The 19,978-nt window shown below is 48.6% G+C and overlaps 1 protein-coding gene across 1 annotated transcript in view; it reads left to right on the top strand.

Moving 5' to 3' along the window:
• Positions 1 to 19,978, top strand: part of LAMA5 (laminin subunit alpha 5) — a 93,327-nt gene that overhangs the window by 23,728 nt on the left and 49,621 nt on the right. Inside the window, exon 3 of the mRNA XM_054392069.1 lies at positions 16,717 to 16,834. Within this exon, the coding sequence (XP_054248044.1) occupies positions 16,717 to 16,834 (118 nt within the window). The remainder of the gene's footprint in view (positions 1 to 16,716; positions 16,835 to 19,978) is intronic.

The following is a 19,978-nucleotide window of genomic DNA, read 5'->3' as shown; positions in this document are numbered from 1 at the left end:
CTGCTTCTGGCTTGGTGCTGTCTGAGCGGAAGTGCTTACAGGAGTAACCTTCTTTGCAGTTGGCCTCCTCTCTGTGTGCTCATAGCTTTCTGAGCAGGATAGCTGCAGGTGTGTTGAAAGTCTCAATCCTCAGCTAAGCAAAGCTGGTACATTTGAGCTGGGTTTGTCTGTCAGCAGCAAGCCCTGCATTTTGCAGCAAAGTGTACCTCCAAGGCAGCCCTGGGGCAGGTTGGAGAAAAGCAGAGCTCTGTGGCAAGCAGAGCAAAGCAGCTGCAGATGTCTGAGCTGCTAGGGCTCGAGAGCAGGGTGACCGCACGTGTCCGCAGCGTGCTTCGTCTTAATGCGCTGTTTATTTGATGTCCTGTTTGTTCTGGCACAGCCTGATGGCCTGCTGAGATGGAGAGCTGAATGCTGGAAAACAGCATGAGCTGAGTCTTTCTCAGTAAGAAGTGTCTTGTGTTTGCCAGAAGCAGCTTTTCTCCCAGAGGCTGGTACAAGGCGGCCAGGGATCCAGTAAGGGAGGGAGGAATCTCTTTGGCTGTCTCCAGGGCATGGGAGGTGACACACTTCATTTTGGAAGTGCCTTTGGTGTCTGAGATACATGGACCAAACCCAGACAAAGGCTTTAGGTTTCAGTTGCCCCTCAGCTATGAGACAGTGTTGGATGGGGTGCACAGGAAGGCTTTGGCTCAGGATGATGCCTTCCCTTCCCCTGCAGGTCCTTTGAGGCTGTCTGGCGCTTTCATCGGTCTGTGCTCCACAGCCAGCATGCAGGATACGGCCATGGTGGGGATGGTCAGCAGCTTGCCCCAGAGGGACTGCCCTCTGTCCCACCACATAGCAAGCCATTAATTTCCTGTTATTAGTTACAATAACACAGTGTGTGTTTAAAAACAACCCCACATGAGTCCTCCCTCCGAAAGAATTCGAACCTGTCATGAAATTTAGAGGAGAAACGTTTTCCCAGGCAGCCCATCCAAGGCAGCATTTTTGTTCTCATCAGCTGCTCACACTTCTCAGAAAAGCAGTTGGTGCATCCAACAGCAGGGCTTTCTTGGGGGTGTGGGGGCAAGAAGTGCTGTCCTGGGGAGCACCTATCCATCAGGACCTCCTGGCAGAGGTACCAGGAGTGGAGGAAGGCTTGGACAGCCTGGCACCAACTTGAAGTTGTTTCAGACATGAAGAACATGGTTCTGTGTTAGCAAATAATGTGTGGTCCTGCTTTCTCCTACTGCAGCTCAGCATCTCTGCTCCATGATGTATAATTGGCAGCTGGCTCTGATTTGGGGCATACTTGGGGTGTAAAGAGAGGTGGTGTAACAGGAAGAATTGAGATTCTTTGTTAGTGTAAGCATCTGGATGGGACAGAGCAGGATTTTCCAGGTGTCCATGCTGGCTGGCATTCCCTCTGCTGTGTTCATGCTGAGTTGGGCTGGAGCAGCTGGTCTCAGGGACATCCTGAATCTTGTGGGTACACCTGATGGGATGTAGGGAGGCTCATTGGCCATCCCAAAGGTGGAGGAACATGTTAGCATCACCCAGAGTGTATCAACTGAAGAGCTGTGGGGTAGAGATTAAAGAATTCCCTGATATTTCAGTGGCTGATGGAAACCATACTGAAAATCTCTGCCTGGGGGAGTTGCTGCATTTCATTAAATAAAAGCAGCTTCTCTTCATCCTACTGGAGTTAAGCTGCCAGGGACAGACAGCAAACACGTTGTTGATATCACACTCATGATATGATCTTATCAGCTCCTGCTTGTGAGTTGTGACCAAGTTTAATTGACTCTTTCCCCAGGTTGCTTAGGGAGAGAGTTCCTCTTCCCCAGCAAACGAGTTTTGCAGATGCTTACTTTAAAGGGTGGAGGGGGGAGGAAAGTTAGGGATTTTCTTTGGCTACCTTTCCAGCTTCCAGCTGTTAAGTACTGGAAATGTGTTCTTCATTATGTCCAAAAGAGAAATGTCTCTTTCTTCCGATTGGGGTGGCAATAAATATTTCAGAGCATAATAAGCTGCAGACAAGTGAGTGTATCGTTTGTCTGTGCAGCAGGCTGGGCTGGCTGCACCAGGGAGCCAACCATGGCCTGGGGAGTTGCTGTGCTCTTGCCTTAATGTATCAGCTGTCCCCAGGCTCTGCACAGTCACTTATTTTGGGTATATGTTCAACAACCAAGTGTCTGGTTCTGCCTTCAGGCAGCTTTGCTTTAATTAAAAGTCAAAGTAAGGCAGCAATCCTTAGCAGGCACTTTGCGTTATCTCTCCAGCACTACCACTTTCAGCAAACACAGTGCTGCCTCCACAGCACATCTCCAGCCCATGACTCCTTTCTCCTTGTCTGACCCCAGAGCAGATGAGTTCTGGAGTGAGCCCAATGAGCTAGCAATGGGGCTATTTTGGATTAGGAGGAGGAGAGGTGAATACCAGCTTCATGGGTTATTCCCTCCTCTGCCAGTGCTGGCTTTGCTCATAGGAAGGATGCTCCAGCCTGCATGCTTCCAGTGAGCTTGGCCAGACCAGCGTGGCCAGGGCACTTCCACAAATAGGAGGGCTTCAGCACATCACAACACCACCTTGCACTTATTCCAGCTAATCTTAGGTATTTTTTAAATTGCCAAAGTACATGGAGTTAGAGGAAATAAATTCAGGCATTTGCAGGAGTTGCTGTGTGTAGTCACTGCATCCAGCTGGGGCTTTCACATAGGTGGTGATGCTCCTGGGGACTGCAATAGAAGTGTCTAGAGGGGGATCTTCTTGGAAAGACAAGATGGAGAGAGAGGGCTGTCATTGACGGTTAGCAGCAACCCAGGGTCTAAATTGGGTGGTGTAATCAGGGTGCATCCTTGAATAAGCCCTTGGAGCAGAACAGCAGTGGCTGATGGTTTACATGTTAATTGGGGGGGAGGGGGAAGGCTGATTGAAATTCAAAAGAATATGAGGCAGTGTAAGCCTGAACTGGGAGATGACAGAGAATAGGGCTGGAACATGGAATGAAAGCATTTCTCAGGGAAGGAAAAAGTCTCCTAGCAAGTGGGAAAGTGTTTGAGACACAGAACTGAGGTGTCTCATGTTCTGCAGCTGGGATGGATGGCTCTCATGCAGCTTGTGTGGGTTAGGTGATGTAGAGGTCGCAGACACTCACAAGGGAATGGGTGTGAATGCTGCCTGTGTGCTGGGCAACTTCTTGAATGTCTGTTACAGCTGCTCCCCTCTAAGGGTTAAACTGAAGCTTAAATCACCCATCACATTCTCTCCTATCTATGTACCTTTAAAAATGTCTCCATCCTTTTTGCTGCTTTTGTGTTTTCCATGGTAGGGAAAGGCAGGATGTGAATGGACATTCTAGACCTTCATTCCCCACGTAGGAAGTGCTTTAAAATCTGTTTTGCCCACAAAGACTGAAGCATATTTTTTCCCTTTAAAATAATGTTTAATAAGAATATTTTTTTAAGGAGAATTAAAATACCAACAGAAGCAGGAGGGTATAAGCCAAACATTAAGAAAAAGCCCTTGAGGATGAAATGAGTTTGTGAGCAACGTGGTCTTGAACTCTGTGGGAATTGTGCTAGATCTGTGAAGTCTTCCCGGATATCCCTACATAATTTGGAGACCTAAAAATAACATAAAACTCAAATAGCCTGGACGACCTCGAAGCTGCTTTGTAAGAGATTTGCAGTGTAGCTGAGTAGGTGAACACCCTGCAGCACATCTTGGTTTTGGAAATCCCTGATGAGGCAGTTGGGGGATTGCTAATTGGTTACTGGGCTTCGTTAGCATCAGGCTTTGATGGATAGGGCTCCTGAGTTTGCTTCTGCAATGAGCAAATAGCGATGGGGGACAGTGGCCCCTTTTGGAAACGTGAAGCGAGTCTAAAGGCTCCAATTAAGTCTGTCCCAGGGAGGCTGTTTCAGAGGAGCTGTGCTGGCAGGGAGCCCACTGCAGTGATTGATTCCGGGGCTCTGCCGCCGTGCGAGCCCCACCGCTGACCCGCGGGGCCGAGCAGCTCAGCAGAGGAGATGCAAGCGTATGCAAAAAGGTACTTACAGCGGGGGTCTGCTTTGGAACAAAGCAGCCAATTTCCTTTCGCCACAGACAAGCCTTATCTTGGGAGATTACGTCTGTCTCGGATGGAGCCTCTGGTGTCATAACCGTGCTCTTCCTGGGCAGATAGAGGCTTGCGCAAAACTGCCGCAGCACAGGCTGGGCTCTGCTTGTGGCTGTGACCGGTGAGCCCTGCTCTGCACCTCCCACGGAGTTTGGGGCTTTTGGGGTTGCGTTTTGGTTTTTAACCTGGCAGAGGAAAAGAGCTGCTGGGCTTCTTGTCGTTCACGTCGAGCGGGGCAGCTCAGGTGCTTTTGGAGACTTCCGGAGTGTTTCTGTGATTCTCATCGGTGCCTAATTGCTGCTGTGGGTCTGTGCCCCCTCGCCCCTCCAGACGTGTGCATCCTGCTGTGCTACCAAGGGAGAGGGCTGCCTGGGATCCATCCTCCTGGTCTGACAGGAGTGGAGATTTCTCCCAGTAGTCATGAACATGTGCTGTCCACAGAAAAGGTCTTCTCTGGGACACTGCATCCTCAGCCAGACAGAGAAGTGGATTTTTTAGTTCAGTTCCTTGGAAACATTTTTTTCAGTGCACTCACAAATACCACTGCAGGAGTCAACTGCTACATGGTTGTTGTCCTAAAAGGATTCCACCATGGACTGCAGATGGCCTGCTTAATTGCTCCATCCTACTGAAGAGCAGACTGTGTTTTATGGTCTGTAGCTGAGTTTGCCTTTTCTCCTCCTCCTGTGAACCCAGTGGCTGCTGCCTAGCTTGAGACTGGTGATGGGCTGGAGATAGATCTGTCTGGCTTGACCAGTGCTTTGCCAAGCTGCACTCAAGGCACTTGGGGAATTTTATTACAGGATGAGATAGTCTCATCATCAGTGAGGGGAGATTGCTTCTCCTCTGCATGCAGAACCCCACCCTGCTTCTGTATGTGTGCTGGGTAGCCAGGTTGACAGAGTTTGGGCTGCTGTGTATATATATATATATATATACACTTTTTTTCCTTTTAGCTCATTGATATTGTTCTATCATGTTAAATGTTCTTTTTGAAGCTGGAAGCAGGAAGAGACTGGAGATAAGGTAACAATAAAAGGCTGTAGTGAACCCTGCAAACAGAGATAATGCACTTCAGAGAATACAACTGAACTGGCAGACTAGAAAGTTCAAGGAAATCTAAACTTCTTGCCAGTCAGGAGTCTTGGTTTTCTCACCAACTGCTCTGCAAGGCTACCTTGGCTTGTGGTGTACCTGAAACAGCTTCTGGTTTAACCTGGGCTACCTGCTAGATACAAGTGTGTGTTCAGAGCTCTATGACATCATATAGGTTACTTCATTTAATTGTTGTTTGGTTGTTTTTTTTAAGTCATAGTCCATTTGGTTTTTTTTTCCTGTTATACCTAGCCTAAATCACAAGATCCCTCAGATACCCTCCTCAGCTTTTTCTCCCCTTCATTCTTGTTCCACAAATCTATCTTGTGATGTCTGACAGCTCTACAGAGAAGAGAAATTCACACTGTGTTTAGCCTTGATTTTTCACCCTCCCATCCCAACTTGTTGGGAAATTGGTATTCTGTCATTAGGGATTTGTTAACCCAAGGAGAGGTTTCCTGCCTGTCTGCATTACAGGCTTCTTTCTCTGCCTGGACTGGGAGGTGTTGAAGGCAGGGTGATGACAAGGAGATACAATGACCTATGGGAGCTGGTTTCAGAGTCACACTGGCTCCAAGGGGTTTAAGACACTTTCAAATCAAAATCCTTTCTTAAAGGATGGCTGTGGAAATATCCAAGCACTACATCTCATAGAAGCTTGAGAGAGAGCTTGGGCTATCTATTGTCTGCTCAGTTGGGACCCAAACTGGGAGCCATCAGACTCTGCTTTCTGACAGGACCAGTTTCTCTGCTTGGTTTGAAATGCTGCCTTGGAGGGTTCCATGTTTGTAGGCACTTCATCTTAGTTGTGGTGTTATTGAATCACAGAAGGCATTTGCTGAACTTGGACATCAGCAGTATGATGTAGGTGCCCCATACTATGACACACAGTGATTTACTTCAGCACCCCCAAGCTCACCAGCAGTGGCCCACGTTGTTTCCACCCAAAGCTCCTGTGAAAACTGATGGCTGTGCTGTGCTGCTGCTGCTTTTTGATTGTGAAGCAGAAGAAATGAAGTGGTATGAAAGGTCAGAGCTTATTTCTTAGTGAGGGGCTGTTTGGAGGAAGTGGAGGAATTTTGGCCCTGTCTGTGCTGAAATTCCTGCATGGTTGTGTGGGAGCCCTTGGCTCAGGGGAGGCAGCTCCGCTCACAAATCCATTAAGGTTTCGTCTTGACTTTATTTATAAGGACACAAACACTTTGCATCTTGCAGGCTGTATTGTGCCAAAATGCTGGTGGTTTGCAAGAGCAGGAATTGGAGGATTCCTGTGCAGGAGAGCCTCTCTACTCTTCCCAGCTTCCTCCCAGGAAGCCTCATGGAGAAGGAGCAGCAGCATGGGCAGAGCCAGGAGGACCCAAGTACACCAGAGCTCTGCATTGAGCTGGTGGAGCTGCTCTTTCTCACAGCTGTGCCCATACATCAGGGTCTGGAATGTGCCATGTTTTGATGACTTGCTTTCGTTGTGGTTGCTGCCAGAGTCACGGATTCCTTCTATATGTTTTAAAAGCAAACAATCCATGACTGTGGAGGCTTCATCCTCTATGTCTCAGCACATGCAGCTGGGTGAACTGTTAACCAAATTAACCCAGAGCTGTTAAATTGCACTGGGAGGAAACAAGAATGGTGGGGAGCAACACTGAGTTCTGACTGGCAGACTCCTGGTGGAATGCTCTTCTGGTGACGTTGGCCTTGGCTGGCAGAGGGATGAATGTGGTCTCTTAATGGGATTCTTTCTTTCCTTGTGCTCAAGGTTGTAGTTTCTAGCCTGTTAGACTGTTGATAAACAGGGCGTACCGGGCAGGGACATCGTTACTCAAAGCATTACAGCTCCTGATTTCAAGCCCAATCTCTCTCTGTCTCAGGAGTGGGTGCCCACAGAGGTTTTAGAGACTGTATCTACTGCTGATGGGGCAGTTTGGCAGTAGGTAGGGGCTGGGCTGGGCTCTCCTTCCAGCCATGATAGTGCTTGCTGGTCAGTTGCTGGGGTGAAAGTGGGATAGATTTTTCTCTAGAGTTGGACCTTCTCCCCTCTGCTCAGCAGTAAGTAACAGATAGGTGGTGCTTGTATTCATGTGGGGAGTGGTGGTGTCAATAAACTGATATCCTCTTCTTCATACATGTGTATTGTCCATTGTTCAAGTCTTCCTTCATAAAGTAACCAGTTGATGTTCTTGAAATCTCAGTGTAAGATTGTTCCTTGAACCAGGGCGGTGTTGGGTGAGATACTCTTGAGGGAGGTCATCCGTGTGAACAGGAGCATTGGAACCAGATGTGTGCAGAGCAGAATAGACTTTAAAGGTTTATCTGCAGAGCAGTGGCATGCTGGAGCTCCCTGTGAGGTGCTGAGCCTTTCATCCTGGGCACTGGCCATGCCTTTCCAGGGCAGAGGTGTGCTTGATGTCTAAAACTTGCCATGGTGGGACGTGACAAGGACTTTTGTTTTTCCATTAGCCTCTTAAAATCTTTCAGGCATTAAAACCTGAGTCAAATCTCTCCCATTTGTTACCAAAATTATTACTCTCCCTGTGTGTGAACTGACAGCTCCCTGAAGAGCCTGCTGCTGCTTGCTGTCTCATAGCTATTGTCAGATGATGTCCCTCAAGTCATGCTTTTTCTTAGCAATTTCAGATTTAGGATGCAAGCACACCAGTTAATATTAGCAAACAGGAGCTGCCCAGTTTTTCTGTTTATAAAAAAGCACACTTTTTTTTTTTTCCTCTCTGTTTTGGCATGACTAGAGGTTTTGCTGGTATAATTTTCATTTTGCTAAAACAAGCAGCAAATTTAAGGTCAGGGGAAGAGAATCAAGGCACTGGAGCAAAGGTCTTTGAAAAATCAGCCCCAAGAACAATGTGATATTTTTTTTCCTGCTCAAAACCATCATCATGTTGGTCCCTGGATTTATGTAGCTGTCTGGATTTGAGTGACTTCCAGTTAAATTCCCCTACAATGCCACCTCTTTCTGGGACATCTGTGCATTGCTCAACCTGCCTACCTGAAGCTGCTTGCAGGCAGCTGACTTCTTTGCTTCTGTACCTCAGACAGTGTGCCACAAGCACATGTTAGTTCAGTGGGGGCCACTGATGGCTGCCCCTTAGTGCAGCTTCTGCCTCCATGAGCCCAGAGATGGATGGTCATTTACTGGTTTTCTTCTTTGAGCCACTGTTTTCCTCACTCCTCCTTGCAAGTAATACCATATTTTGCTGGGAGGAAGACCTTGGTATGAACTGTTGCTAATCCTGCCAGTGACTAAATATGATGCAGATATTTTCCCAGAATGCCTGACTCCCCAAAAACATTCCCTGAGGCTTCCTAGAAGCGTTTAACAAAGACAATTGACACCTCAGGGTAAACAGTCTGAGGACCTGAAATCCTGTATGTGGTATCTTTACAGCCACCACTGTGCTGGGTTTCCACTGGTGTTTGCTAGAGGATTACAGCAGCTGGTTGCAGTCCTCATGCCTGGGGCACTTGCTCCTCTCCACGTTCTGTGGCTTCAGCCTGCTCGCATTCTATGGGCCAGTGTCTGTCCCACTTTATGGGATTCCCAAAGCTGTCTGCATTTTGGTGGCAAGAGAGTCCCCTTAGCCCTTCTCTGAGGGTGTACTAGTTCAAGTTTGGGCTAAAACCCAAATATTTAAGCCTTGTCTCTAAGGGATTGCTTTACACTTCTCCCAACAACCTAGAAAGTGCAAAGGTTGTCTCAGCCAAGTGCAGGGTATCTCCTAATGTGCAGTGAAAGTCTAGTGTGAGTGAAGTCCTTATCTGTAAGTGACTGAAGCCTCATCCTGAGGAATTCCAGCCATTCCCTCTGTCCTGACTGCTTTTTGCTCCACTCAGATAGCTATGGTTACCTATGTTCAAACTGGGTGCATCTGGCTCTGGTAAGTGATGCTCAGGTGGCTGTTGGGCAGACACAGAAAGGGCTGATGCAGGATCAGAAGGGACCCCCCGTGCTGGGATTGAAGCCCCAGCTCGTGTTTGAGCATGTACAGGTCAGTGTGCCAGCATCCCCTGACCACTGCACATGTAGCTGTGTACCACTTGCTGTTTGCAGCTCCAGGCAGACACAGATTTAATGGGATGTTCCCCAAACCCCAGCTCCTCCCCAGACTCTTCTGTGCCTCTGTCCTCAGTGTCAGCTGGCTGAATGTGCTTGGTGTCAGGCTCTTGCTGCTACCCTGTTGGTGGTCGTGTCTAACACTTGGCTTGCTAAATCTTCAGCACATGCAGGCTTCTCGAGCTACAAATGATGGCACCACTCTTGTCCTACCTTGTGCCAAATGCCACAGTTTTGGTCCCCCCAAGGATTTTTTGGCAGGTAGACTGTATGGCATTGGCTGGAGAGGGACAGCTCACACAGGAGGATGCTATGAAGATAAAGCAGTGCTGTGTGTGGAATTGGTGAATGAGCCAAATCCTTCTCAGAAGTGGTTTTTAAAGCAAAAAAAAAAAAAACCTTCGTGGAAAATGCTCAATCAGCTGTTCACCTAAGCCAAGCCACTTAGAAAGGGAACAGGCACTGCTTAGAAAATAACATCATGAAACGTTGCGTTGCTCTTGCTGTTTGTCATGACACTGAGCAGGCTGCATGCTGGTAGTTCCAAATCTGTGGTTTCCAGGAAAGCATTTCCATTTGTCTCTCTTGAGAGAAAAATCTGAGAACAGGTTGGTGCAAAACTCAGTCTCTTTTCTGTTTCCCCAGGCTCAGTGCTTGTCTCTCTCCTCTGCTCTGCAGAGATGTTTGAGTTGTTACAGCTTTGCAGCTCTGTTGGGCTTGGGTCTAAGCAGGGCTGTGAGTCTCTGGTGCATGTCCTGGGCCAGGTAGAGGCTGCTTGTCACCTCCTGGAACAGCTGTGGGCTCAGGACAGTCAGGGCACTGCTGTCCCTATTCCTCTGCCTTATCCCAGATTTTTTTGAGGGAAGATGACTGCTGACCTACCTACTGGGGCAGGCACCTCTGGTTTCTCTCTGAGAGGAGTGGGGCACCTGGGAGGGTTTCTGAACACCAGACTCTGCAGATGGGAAAGAGAATGGGTGGTTGTTTCTAAAACATGGCTATCAAAATCTTGGGATACAGGCACAGGGAACTTTCTCATTTGGAGCCTTGTAGCCCTGCATCAATATTTTGGACGAATGTTTTATGGAGGGAGGACTTGATGCACAGACATAATATTAGGAAAAACTTCTTCCCCAAAAGGGTTATCAAGCCCTGGAAGGAGGGCAGTGGTGGAGTCCCCATCCCTAGAGGAATTTCAGAGCTGTGTAGATGTGGTGCTGAGGGACATGATTTAGCAGTGGGCTTGGCTGTGCTGAATGAACAAAAGTTGGACTCGATCTTAAAGGTCTCTTCCAACCAAAATGATTCTGTGCTAGTGAGACAGGAGGTGCTGTGAGCCAAAGAGGGAAATGTGGGCAGTGTGTTTTGGTACATTCCCATCCTTCTGACTTCTGTGCTTTTATTCTGTAGTGTGGGGTTGGTTTGGTCTCAGGGACTTGAGTATTGTGTAAAAATGACTGGATAGAGAGGCATGCCTGCTTGGAAGGGAAGCACCTTTTAATTTCTTTTTTTCCTTGTTGCCTGGAAGGGCTGAATTAGTTCTTGTGTGGTTGGAAATAAAAGGCAGGCACCTGCTTACCAGCAGCTATATGTGAGAGGGTTTAATAGAGGATTCTGATGTATGGGCTGGGAAGAAATAAATGGGCTGTAGGACAGCAGAGGCTCAGCAGGGGACAGTTGGGCTGTTAATGAGTAAATCCACTGATTCAATGAGGATAAATGATTACAGGCAAAAGGGGCAGATCAATGACCTAGAGAAACTCAAAGCGAGTCAGAAGCTCTCTGCCCTTCCAAGGCTCTTTCACCTTTCATGTACTTGTGGGGATAAAAGGTCCACGAGGAAGTTTTATAAGCTTTAGCCTCTGCCACTGCTGGGAGGAGCAGATGTGGTGCCAGCACTGATGGGCAGTGCCAAACCTGAGGAGCATTTGCTGTGTCCATGGCAGCTGGGCAGCCTCTTGCCTGAATGCTGGACTGTGCTCCCAGGGAGCTGCATTTCCCAGGGGCTGTGGACCAATGACTACATCCAGGCTCTGGCATCTACCACACGTTCCAGGTGGGCTCATCTTGTAGCTGTAGTGTTGGACCAAGGTGGTGCCTGTGGTGGGGATGAGGTTGGAAGGAAGCAAAAGCATTGATTGCTTCTGAAAGCTGAGAGAAAAATGAAGGGGGGGGGGGGCACAAACCAAACTAACAAACAAACAAAAGCCACCAAAAACCCACCACCAACAAAAAAACCCAAGCCACTTTCTGTAGTGGTTCAGAAATAGTTCATCAGGATGAAGGGCTTTGGATACAAGTCTTATGAGGAACAGCTGAGGGAAGCAGGGTGGTGGTTCTTCAGAAGAGGGGGTTGAGGGGAGACCTCACTGCCCTCTACAGCTGCCTCAAAGGAGGTTAGAGCAAGCTGGGGATCAGTTTCTTCTCACATGCATCAAGTGACAGGATGAGATGAAACAGGCTCGAGTTGTGCCAAGGGAAGTTCAGGTTGGATATTAGGAAAAATTTCTTCACGGGAGGGGCTAGTAGGCATTGCAGCAGGCTGCCCAGGGAGGTGGTGGAGTCACCAACCCTGGAGGTGTTTAAAAGCCATATTGATGCAGTGCTGAGGTTCAGTGGTAGTGGTTTAGCACTAGTGCTGAGATTGAGCTCCAGGCAAATAGTTGGATTTGATAATCTCAAAGGTCTCTTCCAAGCTTGATGGTTCTATGATAGGTACCTGCTGTGCATGTGTCCTTTGGGCTGGCCACGTATCCAAGAGGCCTCATGTGCCCCCAGAGAGTGGGATTTATTGCCTGTGCTCCATGCTGGTGAGCCGCACCTGCTCGCCTGCTCCAGCTGATCCTTCCAGGAAATCCCAAGCAGGAATACAGCAGTGCTGGTAATGCTATCCACACACGCTCCATGGGGAGAAGCAGCAGCAGTTAGGAAGAGATGAGCTGCTTTGTTTTCATGTGGTGCTATTTTAATAAGTCAGCACCAATGGTAATAAATCTGTCCTGCAGAGAATTAGTGGTTCACTATATAAACTTCTCCTGCACACACTGGGGCCAGGAGCAGAGCTGTGCATAGCTCCCAGCCAACATAGCCTGCTCCTACCTTGTTGTCAGAGGACCAAAAAAGGGCCTCTCATGCTGGTTGTCAAAATCAAGTTGCCAACATGACAACAATGTGAAGATTTGTTTTCCTTTTTAAAGGTTACAGTATGGCTTTGTGGCACCTTGGAGGAATATCAGTGAGGCTTCATCAAAAACCCCTCATCAAGGAAACCTGGGATGTGGATGCATCCAGCTTGCAGGCTTGTTTCCATATGTGCCTCCTGGAAACACCTTCTCCTTTTCAGACATGCCTCCATGTGAGCTGGAAAACTAAAACTGGTGTCTGGAGGCAGAGAACAGAGGAGGAATGTGCAAGTTTGTCATCACAGGCTGCTTGCTCAGGAGGATAGATGGACAGAGAATGTGCTGCTCCAAAAGCAGCTGAGTTTCTCTTGCTTCTCTGGATTTACTCTTCAAATCCTTCCACTGTCACACTAGGCAGCAATCAATTATGAAATGATATTTTCCTGGAGTTTTGCTGCTGGATAAAGATGCCCACCATCCAAACACACAAAGGGATGGAGCGGGTGGGAGGTGGAGGAAATACTCTCATCTTCAGCATCCTCCCCTGGCTCTGGGACTTGCTCTGTCTTTCCAGACAGTGAGGCAGCTGTAAGTGATTGTTACTAAGGGAACATTCAAAACTACTATCAGCAACACTAGCTAGAGGTAGGGATGTTACTGTTTTCAAAGAAAGTTGGTTGCTAATTAAATTACCTCTGTCAGAATTTCCTGGCTGAAAACTCATTTCATGAAATCCCAGGCCCTGGGCAAAGGTTGAGTTGTACCTGGCATGTTTTCAGAGGTGCTGAGAGCAATGGATCAACTATTCATCAGAGCTGGTGCTTCACCTCCTTCTTCCATGAAGAAGGGGGAGGGAGGGAAGTGCCAAAGAGGCTGGGAGCATAGAGGTTTTGATTCATCTGACTGATAATGGGAGCTAAATAAAGGCTTTGGAAAAAAACCCGAGCATTTCTCTTGCAGTGTTGGTTGGGCAGAACTGTACTGGAACTAAACATGGAATGAAAAGTCTGGCTTTTCTGCCAACTCTATTTTTAGAGCTACTGCTCCATCTTTGTATCTCTCTGAATTTTCTCAGCATATGCACTTGAGGCAGGCAATCTGCCTTTATTTTTTCCGGCAGGCTCTGATATTCTGCTAGATAAGAGTGTTGGATGGAAGGGCAGGGGACTTGCCAGAATTGACAAAAATCCCTCTGAACAGCAGGATTGCAGGTCCTGTTCCAGGACTGGGTTCAGTGTGGTCACAGACTCCTGAATATTTGCTGTGCTCTGTGTAGGAGTGCCCCTAACCCTTCTGTGCTGGAGAGGAGCGTGTGTGCAGCGTTGGCTGCCTGCTCTGTGTCCCAAACCCACGGTCACGACTGGAATGAAATTCAGCAGCAGCCGAACTGCGTGCTGCAGTGCTGACAGCAGGCTTGGGTATGGAGCAGAGGAATCGTGTCTGGCTTTGAGAGCAGGACAGCAATGTCCAAACTGAGCTTCAGCTGAGATACTGCAGCTGATCCAGCAGTACCCAGTAAGAGGCGGAAGGTTCTTGCTCTTTCCTGTGAAAAGCAGCAATAAAAGATAGAAAGTCAACATGCTAGCCCTGTCTTGGGTATTTTGATCCTGGCAGTGAGGGTGGAACCAGTCTTTCAGGGAGTTCTCAGCAAGCATGGCCACAATTCTCCCCAGTGCCCAATGTGTGTACATGCACAAACCCACATCTCCCATGACTTCAATGTACTAAAACCAGCTCCATCATCATCTTTCAGCTAGAAAGGGTTCATATGGGTCATGAGCCTGTGTGCTGCCTGACCCTGCCACTCCCCAGTCCCAGGGCTTGCAACCAGCAGCACCAGTTCTTTTTTTGTCTGTTTTCATTTTGCAAAGCCCTGAGCCCTGGGTTTGGGTTTGCAGTGAGTTTCAGTGTTTGTGCAAAAACTGATTGTCACCAGTCACCAGTCTGACTGGATCATAACCCATCCTCTCCAGAGGCAGGGCGCTTCTGAGAGCTGGGAGAGTGCAAGCAGTTGGGACTCAAGGACATTTAATGAGGAACATTTATTTCCAGTATGAAACTGGACAGTGAGGAGTTTCAGAGGAGGACAGTCCACATCCACATGCATGCACCCCCAAATCTATGGGAGTCACTGACTATAGACTTGTAGCTGCCCATGCAAAAAGACCAGGAGACAGGGAAGTGCCTCACATTTTATTTTGTTTGTTGTTGCTCTTCATTCCAAGCAGAGGCTCTCCCAGTGCCTGAGACCAGAACATGTGCAGGTACACTGGAGCCAGAGTGAATTTTGTCCAGCTAAAGGCAGGTTCCAGCAGGATCATGAATTTCTTCCATGTAGGAGGATTTACAGTGGAAGGAAGGTGTAACTTCACTGGCTGGTGCTCAGCTCTGTTCCCATTCAAAGAGACAGATGTTAAACTGTGAGAACTAGTCCTGCTGAGAAAGCAGCTGCCTGAGCTGAAGCCTCTTGTGCTTTACTAACAAGTAACAGCCCTGCTGAGAGGACCAGTGAACAGAAAATGCTGCTCCTCCAAAAAAAAAACAATCCTCAGTCTCATATGCCTTGACAACACATATGTTGCAGGGGGAGAATTACAGCAGTGTTTAAGTCTGGGTTGCCTGTTTTTAGCAGCTTGAAAGGATGTTTGTCTCCCCTGTGAAAGGGTTTGCAAGTCTTTTGGCAAGGAACTCTCTTGGGTGACCACTATGATTTCCTCAATCTGGATGGCAGCAGTCCTTACCAGTGCAAATCCTGAGTGAGACAAAGCCTACCCTCCTGCCTATTCCCAACTGGAGAATGGCCTCTGGCCTGCTGTGCTTCAGGATCACAGAGATTTCCCCGCTCAGTCTTGTACACTGCTGCCCAAGCATCCCTCGCAAGCCTCCTTAGCCTATACCCAGGTGTAAGTTCAGGTGTTTGCAGCCTATGGTGGGAACCAAAGCAATCCTTGGTAAGGAGGAACTGCCCTGGAGCCAGAGAAACATGCAGCAGAAGCCTGAAGAAGTTTTTATCTGTGGGTCCTGCTGAGGAAGACACTGAGCTGTCATCAGTCTGCAGGGCTGCACCCATCCTTACTCCATACCCACACCACAGTGCTCAGACCCCTTCGTCTGAAGGACCGTAACAAGACTCATGCTTTGTGGTTGACTTGGTAGATTTAAATGCCTCTTCCATGTCTCTTTTTCCCTTTGGACTGTCAGGGTTATTTTGGAGGCATGTTATTATTAATACTTGTTCTCTGGCTCAGCAATGTGTGTGGTCAGGGCACAGTGAGGTGCAGGCTGCTGTTCTGGCTCTCCTGCGGCTGGGTACAGTTGAGATGGGCATGGAGCTGTTCTTTTCCTGCCCTTGTCCAAGTGCTTCTCTGGATGTCTGTTAATCTTGGGGGGACATGTGCTCATACAGCTCCAGCTTTGTATGAGGAGGGACTCCTCAGCTATAAATCTCTGCTTTTCAAGCATTAAACTCCCTTTTGGGTTGTTTTTGACGTTAGGAATTTTCTCTGATAAGAGAACTTTATTTGCCTTTAAATATCACTTTGTGACAGGATGATGGAGTGGGGATTCTTGGAGCGAGCCTGTGCCAGCCGGGGAAGGGAAATTCTGCTGGGGCTTTTGTTTCTCTCTAGCACTGACATTTCAGCTCTTTAAAGAGTACATTTAGTTTACTCTTGGCAGGGGTGTGTGTGCACATGTCAGTGTCCAGACAAATGGGAGCAGCCCCGTGTTGGAGCTGTGCTGAAGCCAAGTGGGTCTCCTATTCTCCCCTCCCTGTGGCACCTGGGGAAAAGAAGCTCTGATGGAGCTTTTCTTCAATTAACTTTTCTTCAACATGCTTGAAGCAGGCCTGCTGTGTTGAGAGCCTTACAAAAATAAGAGAGAAGGGTTTTGTGATATTGAATGCAAGGTGCAGTCAGATATTCCTGGGGTGTCATTTTCTACCCCTAGAACAGCTCAACAGCCAAGTCCCCCAGAAGAGTTTCATAGGTGGATTACAGTACTGCCTGACCAGGCTATGTCAAGGCTATGTGTAAAGTGTTGCCCAGCATACCCTTCTGGGTACAGCCCATAGCCACAGAGTCTGTGTTTTGTTTGCATTGTGACTGGTGGGAGCTGAGCTCCGTAAGCTGGCTCTGAGCCCTAATCTGGCTCTCTCCAGCAGCCGTGTCGTATCACCATCCTTTTAGATATGGAGGATTTTGCTCCACAGGCTGCTTTGGAGCAGCAGGATCTGCAAAGTGCCAGCTCATTTATTTGGCTTGGATCCCACTAAGCTCTCCTTGGTTTCCCTGATGCCTCAAGTAGCCAACTAACTCTGTGTTCCTTTCTTTCAGCTCTTCCACGTTGCGTATGTCCTGATCAAATTTGCCAATTCCCCTCGTCCTGACCTCTGGGTGCTGGAGCGATCGACTGACTTCGGCCTCACCTATGAGCCCTGGCAGTATTTTGCCTGTAAGTACCTCAGTGTTACAAGAGAGCTGCAACTTACTGCCAGGTAGTGAGGCCACAGCAAAGACAACTCTTTGTGCAAGTGTAAGGCTGGGTTTGGAGTTGTGTCTTTGCCATTGCTGCAATGGAGTACGTGTCTTCTGTTTCTTCTGCAAGAGTTGAATCTTAGACCAGAGCATCTGAGTGAAGTTATGGTACTCCTCAGGCCAGGAGAACATTTTTCCTCTCTTAGTCTAACTGTATTTTTTAAAGTATTTTCACTGCCTACCCAAATCTCTGTGGATGCCAAAGTTGGCACCAGTGTCAGTAGTTGGACATTGCTGATCTATGTCTGGAACATGAGATTTCTCATAATCTCCTCCCTGCTGTCCTCTCTTTGTCTGTCTGCCTGCCCTGTACTGGATCCAGACTGACATATTTCAGCTCCTCCAGAAGCAAACCAATGGCTTGCTTCCAAGTGGCTGCTGTAACAGAAAAGTCTGGATGCAGTAAACAGTCCTCTTGCTCTTATCAAAGCTCTTATCTCACTCTTATCCACAGATGGGATACAGCCTGTGCAGGGCAGGGAACCACTGTCCTGCCACTGTGCAAGGTGGGATCAGAGACAGCTGGAAAGGGTGGCTGTGGAGAGCCAGTCTGTGTTTGACTTCCCCATTCTCTGATTAAAACCTGATCCTTTTACAAACAGCTGGTTCTGCAAAGCTCTTCTCTCAAATGCTCTAAGAGGTAGTTGGATGCTGAGAAACTTGTTAACCACCAGCCCCTCCCAGAAGCAGCAGCAGTAATTGGGAGAAGATGTCAATTAAGATCTACAGCCAGAGCTTAAAACCTGACAAGGAAGGACCTTGGAGTGCTCAGGGGCTTTGCCCTGGGCTGCCCCTAAAGGCTCATATTTCTGACCTACCTGTCAGCCTGTGCTTTACACCAGCTGGGCTTTTCTTCTGCAGGAAAGTGCTGCAGGCATTTTACCCACTGTGTGTTGCCTTAGCATGGTAGCCCCTCTCCTCTCTGCTGGGGGCTGCTGGGGAATTTCTGCTGTCAAATTGGCTGATTTGCTTTTTTCTGTCTTCTGTGAGAATTTCCCTTCCATCTCTGAAGCCTCTCCTGGGGCTTGTTATGGTCATGTTGTTTGCATGATCTGGGGCTGAGCAGGGGGCTCTTGCCCCTCTCGCTCGTTCGTAATTTAAGTGGCAACACTTCAATGTCTGGAGTGCTCTTCCCACCCACAACATTAAGGCTCTGTTACCAACCCCCTCAAGAAGTGACATGCAGTGACGCAGCCCAGTGGAAAGTTCCCATGGAAATAAAGAGGTGGCTGCTCCAAAACCTGCCAGATTCACTAGCACAAGAAGTCCCTTGCGGAGCTTTATTTTTGGCATGGAGAATTCCATAGGTGGTCTGATAAAACCACGGGTCAGTTCAGAAACAAGGTTAAAAGCAGCCAGCAGAAATATTCTCCAGGGATGCCAGTGAGCCTTGCCATGGATGACCCTGTCCCCACCAGCTCAGCACTGCCCTTTGAGCCCCACTCATCATGGAGGGTGTGCAGTTCCTCAGGCTGCCCCCTGCCACCCTGCCATGCTGCTGAAGTGGTTTTGGCCTTAGTTCTGCAGGAAGGGGGAAGGAATCTGGAAAGCATATGTTGATGCAGCTGGTGGCTTTTTTGGGAAGAGGGTTGGAGGGGCTGTGGCAATGAGAATCCTGTATGCATCATGGCAGGGTGGCACTGTGCTGTCCTCAGCCACCAAGAGCCCCGAGGAGGTATTTATGGTGGTGTTTATCCATGAGAAGGGTTCCCCCACATAGCATTTCCAAAGGGGATGTGAAAGATGCCCAGTCCCAGCTGTCCACCCAGGCCCACAGAGCTCATTGTGTTAGCATTTAGCTCATTTTGCCTCACTTTGCTGGGCAGTGCCACCCCAGAGGGGAAGGCAGCCACAGCACAGAGCAAGGCTCTGTCCTTTTCTCCTCTTAGGGTCAGCTTTTCCAGTCTGCTGTTTCCTCTAAGCATTGCTGTGGTTAAAGGCTGATGGGTTACTCTGTTTTAGCTCAGAGTTCCTGGCTTTTGGCTCACACAGTTGTGTAGATTTGCAATAAGTGGAGGAGTTTTTTGGTTTTCCTGAGTGGCTGCTCTTGCTGAGCATCCTGTCTCCATGCCCAGCCGTGGCAGTGCTCTGGAAATCAATCATCTTGAGCCAGTGGTGACAGGCTCCTCGCCTGGGGCTTCAGAATAAATTGCCTTTAAAAAAGCACCTGGTGAAACAAAGCTTGGCAGCCAGAGACCTGATGTTAAATGTTTCCACACCATCTTCCTGTGGATGCATCTGAGCTCCTGCTGTTGCCAAAACAGTGTTTCGTGGAGCGAGGCCACGTTGCTGGAGATGAGGTGCGGGTGGGTGCGAGCCAGAGGTGAAGGCAAGGGAGGCAGAGGCTCTCTGTGATTCCCCCTTCCTGTTCCTCTTGCCAGCTTAGCCTCCCAGTGCAGCACATTGCAACAGATTTTGGAGGATTAATCCCATAAATTAGGTTAACGTTTCCCCATCAGCTCCCTGTGTGAGCTGAGCAGTGCTGGCAGGAGCAGCAGGTTGCGTTGGCTGCTGTTTTTGTTTCTTTCTTCTCCCCGTGGAAACACCTTCAGGAGCAACATGTACTTTGGCACACACTGCTTGAGAGCTCCTGGCACAGGTGAAATGGGAGAGGGAAGGAGCAGCAGCCTTTGTCCCAAGCTCTTCCCTGGGGAGCAACCCCAGAAAGTGACCTGAGAGGGGCACTGTGTGAGTTTTTGCATGGGTAAATGTGGGTGCTCATCACCCTGCACAGTGAGGTCCTGAACTGCCCCAGCGCATTCACTGTGGTTCTGTTGGCTCTGCTAGCACCAGAGTATCAGACATCCTGGGGACCAGAATGCTGCACTTGCTGGAGCAGCCATGCAAGGAAGCCAGGACATTCCTACCACTGCAAGGAGAGTCTTGGCATGCAGTGTCCCCAAAGTAGGTTGCAGGACCAGCAGTGTGACTGCCTGGTGGTGCCTGTCCCCTGGCTTTAGCCAGCCTTGCATTGCCACTTAGTGGCAGGAACCTTTGATTGCTGTCCCCAAGAGGTGGTTCTGGGTGGCTTTGGCATTTCTCTTTTGTAGCACCGGTTTAA

The sequence above is a fragment of the Indicator indicator genome, chromosome 24 (assembly GCF_027791375.1).
Source record: "Indicator indicator isolate 239-I01 chromosome 24, UM_Iind_1.1, whole genome shotgun sequence".
NCBI lineage: Eukaryota > Metazoa > Chordata > Aves > Piciformes > Indicatoridae > Indicator > Indicator indicator.
Note: the sequence above shows the minus strand (reverse complement) of the source record. Positions and strands in the feature narration are given on the sequence as shown.